At 34.9% G+C, this 11,542-nt stretch overlaps 1 protein-coding gene across 7 annotated transcripts in view; it reads right to left on the reverse strand.

Annotated features, from left to right (window-relative positions):
* Positions 1-11,122, reverse strand: part of LOC126706152 (pentatricopeptide repeat-containing protein At1g77360, mitochondrial-like) — a 62,701-nt gene extending 51,579 nt beyond the window's left edge. For 2 of the 7 annotated variants that reach the window (XM_050405458.1, XM_050405459.1), the window contains exon 1: positions 9,355-11,122. In XM_050405458.1, the coding sequence (XP_050261415.1) occupies positions 9,355-10,914 (1,560 nt within the window). In that variant the 5' untranslated portion in view covers positions 10,915-11,122. Of the gene's footprint in view, positions 1-2,146; positions 2,683-2,752; positions 3,172-8,054; positions 8,403-9,354 lie in introns of those variants that run through there. The other 5 variants (XM_050405457.1, XM_050405453.1, XM_050405456.1 and 2 more) reach the window with 5 other exon arrangements.
* Positions 11,123-11,542: the final 420 nt, after the last annotated feature.

Below are 11,542 nucleotides of genomic sequence, written 5' to 3' on the forward strand. Positions count from 1 at the left end.
ACCCAATATCTCCATAGGTTGACTATGGACACTAATGAGCATTTTCCAGAGAATAGCTTTTCTTTCAGAACCTGGAATTCCAGTCAAGCATGATTTATTAGGTGTTCCAAATAAACAAAGAGATCGTTTCTTTTTCTGGGATACTAACAAGATTTTAGGTACCAGTATCACATTGCTGCTTGATAAAAATTGAAGATTTACCTACGAATGGGGATTTATTTCATCAACCCAATTACAGGGAAGCACAATAACCTAAAGGAATGTAACCCGGACTTTGCTAGGGGTTCCTGAAGTCATAATTCATGTAAGCCAAGTGCATTCTCCTGTGGTGCTTAAGTTTATAAGGTAGGCAAGTTTTGATCTCAACCATTACCTAAATGGGGTAAAAAACAGCGTAGCAACAACAAAATCGACAACAACAAACAAAAAGGAAAGAAAAGAAGCCAATTCGTGAACCTAAAAGAATATATATCTGTGGTGATTGGAGCATATACACTTGAATCGAAATTAACAAAATGAGTATTAAATTGTCAGAAAAGCTAACAAGTAAAACATTGCATGGAGTAAAAGGACTCATTTCATTAAAAGCATTAAACTCTCAGATGACAAAGAGCTTCAAAGCTGAGTTCTAGATTCTGAAGCATAACACAAGAAACATTTTAAAATACTATATAAAATTTTGATAAGTAAAATACCATACAAAATATTCACCAATCACATTCGTTATATAATTATCTATTATGCTAATGTTCTGAATTCTGATGCTCAAATAGATAAGTTTCAAGCTTAATCAAGAATAAATCACCAAATGATGCATTGGTGCACAGAAATCTGAAAATGAATAAAAAATTATTGGCTTGGAAGCATGAAACTCCAAATGAAGTGCAATAATGAAACACTTGGTAGGAAAAACAAATAAGGTATACAAACAAGCGCATTACAAGCAACAAGAACCACATGATATTGGAAACAAGCTACAACATGAGAAAAAAAGGAAAGATGTAACCAAAGGTAACCCAAAATAAACCAGGAAGATTATGAGATAAGGAGTTAATCAACCAACAGAAAAAGGACTAACCACTACAAATAGTACATACGTGAAGGGAGACAACTCAAAATTGATGTAGGGAAACGTAAGCCTAAAAGATTTTTTTTTTTTTTAAAGAAAAAAAAAAAGAAACCATTAGTCCCTTATCTTTTATTTCTCTATGTTATATTTTATTTATTATTATGTATATACTATTTCAAAATGTCATGTCACTAGCAAGTGACCTTTAATGAAGTTGGATGGTTAGAATCTAATTGTTATATGTAAGATAAAGGATTAGGATTCTATGGTTACTAAAGTCTATTATAAAAAAGCCTATGTTATCTTTAATTCTGTTATCTTTTTCTTTGTTTAAACCTTGATTGTTACTAAAATTTCTTCTTAAACCCTTCTTCTACGTTAGACCTAAGTTCTCCTCACCAAATAAACAATCAAAAGACTTAACAGTCCGCACTGGTAGTGCCACTAATTTGGAATCCAATTCACCAGTTATAGGTTCATTAAAAGCACTTATATAAGAAAACTAATCTTTATATATATATATATATAATGAAATTTATTGAACCAAAAAAAAAAAATCATCCAAGTCTACAGGGTGTATACAACTTGGGACTGAAAACAATCAAACACTCAAATAACAAACATCTATCCAATCACAAACCAAAAATAAAGAGTGACTTCCTACATCCAATCCAATAAAGTTCTAAGGAAAAACAATTTCAGTTCCGCTAAAGTCCTTTCTAAATCCTTAAAGCTCCGGTAATTCCTCTCCCCCTAAATACACCACATCAAACAATGAGGTACAACCATAAACTAAAAATTCCCAAAAACTACAATAAATGCAAGAATATTTTCTCGAGGTAACATAGCCATCTTAAACTTTCCACAATTTGTGTCCTCAGCCCACCACCCATCACATAAACAAACTACTAAAAAGCCCAATGCACTCCAAACTAAAGACTATAGACCAAAAATTGCAATAAAAGAATAGTAAATTCCGTGTGTGTGCATGTATTTTTGCAACTGTACAACCAAAGGTATTCTTTCTCTAGAGAACAAAATGACAAAGTTGTTTACATGAAAAAGAGGATGCTAACGTTCACAGATAAACACAATTCCATTTCATAGAATGTAAACAAAGAGACAGATAAAACACAATTTCTAGTAGAACCTGCATTCTACTTCTAAATTTTCTACCTTCTCTAAGTTTTAAATACCAAGTAACTAGAAGTGCTTATGCTGTGATGAGACACCTAAAGAATCAGCCATTCCAATGTAAAGGCTCCATTTGAGGCAATGGCATTATTTCCTTTAAAATATAAACAATGCAATATGTGAGGAAAAGTTCTGAAACACTAAACGCCAAATTTTAACTTAGAGGAAAGAATTGGACTAGTCCATTTTACAAGTTGCAGAAAGGAGTTGGCAAGCAGGGAAGGACGAGGAATGGAGTCCCTCTTCCCTCTCAATTTTTTTCACATGTGAGACTCAATTGATCTTGCGGCACAGCACCACCCTTACAATTGAAATCTCAATCATTGAGGGTAGATAGTCTTGCACGGCATGCTTCTCTTTCCTGGTCTTTGAGTTCCACATAATAAACAGCTTTGACTTTTGATTGAATTATTGCTGACCTTGTGATAAAAAAAAAAAAACTGATGCAAGCCAGCAAAAAGCTTTTGAAAAAAATAGCAAATAAGAAAATAATTCAAAAATATGGTCCTTTTTATGTGGGATCTAATCAGCACCTTCAAAGACTATTTTAGTTGCTAATAAGTCTTAGTTTTATGTCCCTTTACAACAAAAAAAACTGCTGCTCAGATCAAATTAAATTTTCTCTTTATTAGGCTACGAATACTATGAATGGTTCAGCATAACCAAATTTGCCGTAGAAACTTCCCCACATATGAAAGCCATTATAGCTCAAGGCTTTTGCTGATAAATTGATGGACAATTTCTACACGACATGGATGGAAGTATGGAACATCTACACATTACGCTGGCCATGGAATATCTTTCATATAGAGTTTTGTTCATTCTTGCTTTAAAATCCAATGACAACATTACAATCATTACTAGATCAATCCTCACTTCTTTCCAATTTCCGTTTAGAAGATAGGAACCTGGTGAGATGACAAGTTTCCAATAAATTCAGATTGCCTACTAAAGCTCTCAACAAACAAATAAGAAAGTAAGGATATCCACCTAACAAAAAATTTATGAAAATAACGAGGAACAAAAATCACGAAAAAGAGACTACCTAGAAGAGCAGCACATATAACTATAGGAAAAGTTAAAAATTGCCCTAAGAGCATTGGTTTATATATGCATTCATGCATAACAAAAATGTCTAGATCTAATTAGAACACATGAAACACTAAAGTGAATTTTTATTTCTTTCTTTCTTTTTCTTTTTTTTTGATAAGCTACTATTAAGTGGAAAGTTGAAACAACTGGACTAGGAGCTCTCTACACTTCCAGAGAAAAACAAGGATACCATTTTCCTTCAACTAGAAAGTTGATAATGTTTGCTTGCTTCCCAAGGGAGATAGGATAAGTGAAAAACTTTTTCGAGACCCCATGTTGGTAGCAAGTTATGCACTTCATAAACCATTAAGCTTACCTTTTAACTCCAGGATCTTCATCTATGCCAAAGGCATGACAATTTATAGGTCATGCCCGCCAAGTACATTTAAAAAAAATAAAATAAATTCATTTTATTTTGGACACGTACAGTTTAATAATTTAACTACCCTCGCACAATCACCAAGTGGTTTTCAGAGTCATGACAAGATTCATATATTGCTCCCATCAATTTAAAGCATAAACCACCACTCATTTGGCCTCAATATCTTTGATCTTTGATGACACTTGAAGAAACTTAAGACATTACCCCAGAGGACCTGTATATCATATTTAATAAGAGATTCGGGTAGCTTTAATCAAATCACATTGGATGGTAACATGCTCATCCAGGAATCTATCCTAGCAAACTAAGCCAGAACTTTTTGATTAGTGAAAGAGTCCGAAAGTCTATGACACAAGACTCTGAAACCCAATATCTCCATAGGGTGACTATAGAGACTAATGAGCATTTTCCTGAGAATAGCTTTACTTTCAGAACCTGGAATTCCAGTCACAGCTGTGTTCTCATACCAGCCTGAACAAGCATGATTTATTAGGTGTTCCAAATAAACAGAGAGATCATTTATTTTTTCTGGGATACCAACAAGATTTTAGGTATCAGTATCACATTGTTGCTTGAAAAAAAAAAAATCAAAGATTTACCTACCAATGGGGATGTATTTCATCAGGCCAATTACAGGGAAGCACTATAACCTAAAGGAATGTAACCTGGAATTTCATACTTCATGTAGGCCTAGTACATTCTCCTATTGTGCTTAATTTTATAAGGTAAGCAAGTTTTGCTCTCAAGCATTACCTAAATGGGGTAAAAAACAGCAGTAGCAACAACAACAATGACAACAACAAACCAAAAGGAAAGAAAAGAAGCCAATTCGTGAACCCAAGAGAATACATCTGTGGTGATTGGAGCATATACACTTAAATCACAATTAACATAATGAGCATTAAATTGTCAGAAAAGCTAACAAATAAAACATTGCATGGAGTAAAAGGACTCATTTCATTAAAATCATTAAACTCTCACATGACAAAGAACTTCAAAGCTGAGTTCTAGATTCTGAAATATAACACAAGAAACATTTTAAAATACTATATAAAATTTTGATAAGTAAAATACCATATAAAAATATTCACAGATCACATTCGTTATATAATTATCTATTGTGCTATAATGTTCTGATGCCTCAAATAGATAAGTTTCAAGCTTAATTGAGAATAAATCACCAAAAGATGCATCGGTGCACAAAAATCTGAAAATGAATAAAAAATTATTGGATTGGAAGCATGAACTCCAAATGAAGTGCAAGAAGACAAAAAGATCCTACTATTTTCTTCTAATGTTTGCAAGCTAGATGGTGAAGCACTTGGTAGGAAAAACAAATAAGGTATCCAAACAAGCACATTAAAAGCAACAAGAACCACATGATATTGGAAACAAGCTATAACATGAGAAAAAAAGGAAAGATGTAACCAAAGGTAACCCAAAATAAACCAGGAAGATTATGAGAGAAGGAGTTAATCAACCAACAAAAAAAGGACTAACCACTACAAATAGTACATACATGAAGGAAGACAACTCACAACTGATGTAGGAAACGTAAGCCTAAAAGAATTTTTTAATTTTTTTAAAAAAGAAACCATTAGTCCCTTATCTTTTATTTCTCTATGTTATATTTATTTATTATTATGTATTTAGTATTTCAAAATGTCATATCACTAGCAAGTGACTTTTAATGAAGTTGGATGGTTAGAATCTAAATGTTATATGTAAGATAAAGGATTAGGATTCTATGGTCACTAAAGTCTATTATAAAAAAGACTATGTTATCTTTAATTCTGTTATCTTTTTCTTTGCTTTAATATTGATTGATACTAAAATTTCTTCCTAAACCCTTCTTCTACATTAGACCTAAGTTCTCCTCACCAAATAAACAATCATGAGACTTAACAGTCTACACTGGTAGTGCCATTAATTTGGAATCCAATTCACCAGTTATAGGCCCATTAAAAGAACTTATATATGAAAACTAATCTTTATATATATATATATATATAATATGAAATTTATTGAACCAAAAACAGAATTGCCCAAGTCTACAGGATGTATACAACTTGGGACCGAAAACAATCAAACACTCAAATAACAAACATCTATCCAATCACAAACCAAAAATAAAAGTGACTTCCAAGAGCTAACATCCAATCCAATGAAGTTCTAAAGAAAAACAATTTCAGTTCCGCTAAAGTCCTTTCTAAATCCTTAAAGCTCCGGTAATTCCTCTCCCCTTAAGTACACCACATCAAAGAATGAGGTACAACCATAAACTGAAAATTCCCAAAAGCTACAATAAATGCAAGAATATTTTCTCGAGGTAACATAACCATCTTAAACTTTCCACAATTTGTATCCTCAGCCCACCACCCATCATGCAAACAAACTACTAAAAAGCCCAATGCACTCCAAACTAAAGATTATAGACCAAAAATTGCAATAAAAGAATAGTAAATTCTGTGTGTGTGTGCATGTATTCTTGCAACTGTACAACCAAAAGGTATTCTTTCTCTAGAGAACAAAATGACAAAGTCTTATACATGAAAAAAAGGATGCTAATGTAGACAGATAAACACAATTCCATTTCTATAGAATGTCAACAAAGAGACAGATAAAACACAATTTCTAGTAGAACTTGCATTCTACTTCTAAATTTTCTACCTTCTAAGTTTTAGAGACCAGGTAACTAGAAGTGTTTATGCTGTGATAAGACACCTAAAGAATCAGCCATTCCAATGTAAAGGCTCCATTTGAGGCAGTGGCATTATTTCATTTGAAATTTAAACAATGCAATAGTTGCATCAATGATGCAACCAATATGTGTCTCTATATATGTGAGGAAAAGTTCTGAAACGCTTAACTCCAAATTTTAACTAATAGAAAAAAATTGGACTAGTCCATTTTATAAGTTGCAGAAAGGAGTTGGCAAGCAAGGAAGGACGAGGAATGGAGTCCCTCTTCCCTCTCAATTTTTTTCACATGTGAGACTTGATTGATCTTGCGGCACAGCACCACCCTTACAATTGAAATCTCAATCATTCAAGGTAGAAGGTCGTGCACGGCATGCTTCCGTTTCCTGGTCTTTGAGTTACAGATAATAAACAATTTGACTTTTGATTGAATTATTGCTGACCTTGTGATAAAAAAGATGCAAGCCAGTAAAAAGCTTTTGAAAAAAAATAGCAAATAAGAAAATAATTCAAAAATATGGTCCACTTCTGATGTGGGATCATCAGCACCTTCAAAGGCTAATTTAGTTGCTAATAAGTCTTCATGTCCCTTTACAATAAAAAAATTGCTGCTCAGATTGAATTTAATTTTCTTAAGCTTTTATTATTTCCGAGGGTAATCTGGTACTGGTAATTTCCATACTTGCTTGAACGGACTAGAGTTTATCACCCTTTACTTCTCATTCAATTCATGGTTACATCATGCAACCATCAAATTTCCCAAGAATCAGTTGAGATCCAATCTTTCATCACCTAACCATTCCTAAACCCTTAAATATCCAACCTTATAAAAGAATCCTTCAAGAACTTATCAAGAATCCTAACTTAGAGTCGTAGACTACATCAAATTGGTATCAGGGCCCACTAAAGCTGCTGTCCTACATCCAATACTCTCTTGCACTCAATAGCCATCAGACTGTCCCAGCACCTACAATTTAATTCAACAGGTTTCAGGTTCACTTAGCTATCACACAAGACTTGCCATATTGTGGATCTCAAAGCTTTTCTCTTTGCAGATTTGAAGCAGAAAAATAGCAACATTTTAAAGGTGACAGGAGTGTACAGATAAGAAGTTACTAGATAGGAGCCAAAACCAGCAGCTGCTTCAATGACATAGTCAACTGAAACAGGACTTTTCCCCCTTCCAGAAAATGGTTGCAGTGCAACAGAGAGCCAAAGAAAAGGTCTTAAAACTACTTCCAGTCTCAAAATTGTCAAAAACTAGGTGCCAAGAGCCTTGTAGCTAAATTGGCACTTCTTTGTGTTTCCAATGGAGGCTCCTAGGTTCAAATCCCCCCTCCCCTAACTATGAAATCATCACACAAAGAAGGTCATAAACTAGGTAAATTATCTGGTTTCCACAATTATAGGCTTAGGCCTGATTTGTATTTGCAGAACCTTTATAGCAGTTCGGCTAGGCCTAGCATGCTGCAATCAACAATCAAAGGGGAGTTTCAAACTAGAGATTGGATTGGATAAATTCAAAGTGAAAATAATGAACCTAGAAAATGGTTTTATGAAAGAAACAACCTTTAAAGGTAAAGAAAAAAATCAGATCTTGCATTTTGAGCTTATAAAAGAAAGCAGCAAAACCTTTGTTTTGGAATTTCTAGGAATGGTAGTTTCACATTCCTAATGTCCTCAGTGATAATATCTAATAAACTATAGGAGGCACAAATCATATACATTTTTCTTGCTCCTCTTTCTCAAGAAATTGCCAAACAGATATCTAAGATCAGCCCCTTTTTAAAAGAAATTATACAGTTGCTTAGTCTCAAAAAGTCATCATACTCTTTTTTAGATTACTGAAACCTATCATGCTGACTTCTTCAGTAGGTCTAAGCTCCTTTTGTAGTAGTCTGTTTGAGGTACGGGTTTGGATCCTGCACAGCCACTTTGGGCTCCTTCACAAGCTCCATAACCAAAGCTACACTAACTAGAATTAGCTGACGAATTATCAATTTAAGAGTCTTGAAGATGTATTTTCTCTACCATTATATATTCCAGGATGAAATTGGTGATATGAAGTAAATAACTAAAAAGGAAGCATTGTATATGGCAGAATTTATTAGCAAATGCACAAAGAGACCTTCCATGGTCCTCAAATTTCTTCCTCTTAAGATTATTGATCTATCAAATGTTAAAGAAAGTGCTAATCTGTTAGATAACAAACTCATATGATTCAGTCCAATGCATTCTCAACTATTTGTTAGCCTTTTTGATAATTTAATTCTGGTTCTCCTTAATGAAGGAGACTAGTCAGTGCCACTAAGCTATAAGGCTCTTGACCTCAAGTATTTATTAGCTTATTTCCTTTTTTATTTTTTTTATTTTTTATTTTTAAAAATTTCAAGCTACACAGTTCTAGTGTGGTTTAGAACATGGGAAAAACCTCAAATTTCTTCCTCTTAAGATTATTGATGTATCAAATGTTAAAGAAAGTGCTAATCTGTTAGATAACAAACTCATATGATTCAGTCCAATGCATTCTCAACTATTTGTTAGCCTTTTTGATAATTTAATTCTGGTTCTCCTTAATGAAGGAGACTAGTCAGTGCCACTAAGCTACAAGGCTCTTGACCTCAAGTATTTATTAGCTTATTTCCTTTTTTATTTTTTTTCTTTTTTTAAAAAAAAAATTTCAAGCTACACAGTTCTAGTATGGTTTAGAACATGGGAAAAACCTATAGACATGCACAAGAATACAATATGTACATCATGCACCCAATCTTTTTAAAAGAAAGAGCCATAATGTGAGATGATCCGACGACCTTCCATTCATGTACACAACAAAGATAAATCCAGGCCCATGGAACTTGCATGTATCATTGCGCAAAAATATCAAATTCTATACTATTTGGAGACTGCCCGTAACTTACCTAATGATATTTCCACTTTCTGAAAAGTTCGTCATACACTAATGTCTTTCTGGCTTTGTTAAGGCCCTCTCTCAGCTTTGACAATGTGGAAGAGCTCACCTTGATTCTTCTAGCAATCATATCCTCAGCATACTTAACAGCTTCTGGGAGCCTATTCATATCACGAAGCTCCACAACCAAGCGATTCCCAGTCTCTTCCAAGTCAGAATCATAGTTCTCAATCATACATTTCCAAATTTTTATAGCCATAACATATTCCGTAGAATTCAAGTAACTCCTAACAGCTAAAGCACAATTAGCACAGTCCGGAACAAACTCATTCTTAACCATCTCATTAAACACAACCGTTGCATCCCTCAACCGCTTGCTCTTCAACATGAATTGAAACAGCACATTATAAATCTTCGAATTCGGGAAAATCCCATTTAGAACCATCTCATCCAACAACTTCTTCGCAGTATCCGTATCACCACAAGTACAAAACAAAGTAATAACGCAGGAATACATTTCCAAATCAGGGCTTACATGAAAAGCCAAACCGCGATCACGAACACGAAGCATTACATCCCAAAGCATAGCAGCCCCGCGAGCATCACGTTTCTTAGAACACGCTTCAAGTGCTACCTTAAAGAACTTCAATCCGGGATAACACCCTTTTTCCCGGAGAGTATGAAAAAGCTTAAGCGCTTCATCAAACTCATCAGGCCCGGCCTTGATCAATGTAGTCAAGAACGAATCATAAGCCGGGACATTATTCGGGTCCCAACCAATATCAAACAACATGTCACCAAACGTCTTTCTAGCACAAACCACATTGGACTCATTCTCCCACCCCTCCAACAAAATGGCATAAGTGTCCATATCGGGTCTGATCCTTTCCTGCGCAGCGTGGAGGAACTCAACTGCATTGATGGTTTTACCATCTCTACATATAGCACTGAGCAAGGAATTCAGCGCCACAACGTCACGCGGAATGCCGTACTGTTCCATGACCTCGAAAGTCAGCACGGCATCCTGAACCCGCTCGGCAATCACGTAGCTACTGAAGATGGAAGCGAAGGTAGCAAGAGACAGTAACCTCTCTCGCTTCATCGACTTGACGGCGTCCCACATCGCGTCGAAAAGGGAGTTCTTGCCCAGCAAGTCCACGACCAGATTCCAGGCGTAGGGGCTGTGATCGTCGTTGAGCTGGTGGCCGCACCAGCGGAAGAACTTGACGGAAGGGCCCGGGAAAGAGTAGGAGAGCTTGAGGACTTGCTCGACGTCGGCCTGGGTGACCCGGATGCCGGTGTCGGTGAGAGAAGCGTCGATGGAATTGGACTGCGTGGTGGCGATGATTTCGCAGAGGAGTTTGACTTTTGGAGGGAGGTTTGGGGTGTCGAGATAAGAGGAGAAAGTTGGGCGCTTTTTGGGTTGTTGTTGTTGTGGTTGTGATGGTGAGGAGTTTTTTGGGTTTGAGATGTTTGAAGAGGGATGGTGTTTTTTGGGTGACTTTGAAGGTCTGTTGTTGTTGTTGTTGCTGCTGTAATAGGGTCTTTTGTTGTTCTTGTTCTTGCCCATGGTTTGTGTTTTTCTGGGTTGAAAATTTGGGTTTTTTTTTGGAGAGGGATTTGAGAAGAAGAGGAAGAGGAAACCTAGGTGTGTGGCAGTGGGGGAGGAGACCAGAAGTTGACTGGAAAATGCCAAAATGGAAAGTGAAACTTATTAAGTTGTGTTTGGTTCGGGAGAAAAAAAATTGGAGAGATAGAAATTTTTTTTTATTATTTGGTTGAGAAGAAAAATGAGAGAATAGAAAAGTTTGTATAAAAAATTTACCATCTTATCACTATTAGATAAAACAAAAATTAAACATTATATTTTTATTAAAAAATTTTGTATGAACGGACGCTTCATTTAAAAATAAATTTCAAGAACCCAAAAAATTTAGAAAATAAGAAAACATAATAAATTTTTTTATAAAAAATGAACAAAATGACAAAAAAAATAATAAATAAAGAAGCAAACTTGCTAGGGGCATAATAATTACCATGGCTGGGGCAATTTTGTCAAAAAAAAATCCAAAAACTTTTGCTCATTGTTCTCTTTGTGTTTTTTCCCTCAAATTTGGAGAAATTGAAATTTAGTAGACACGAAAATAAAATAGTTCAGTCTAACTAATTTTCTCTCTCGCTCATCCTTCCAACTAAAT

The sequence above is a fragment of the Quercus robur genome, chromosome 11, assembly GCF_932294415.1.
Source record: "Quercus robur chromosome 11, dhQueRobu3.1, whole genome shotgun sequence".
NCBI lineage: Eukaryota > Viridiplantae > Streptophyta > Magnoliopsida > Fagales > Fagaceae > Quercus > Quercus robur.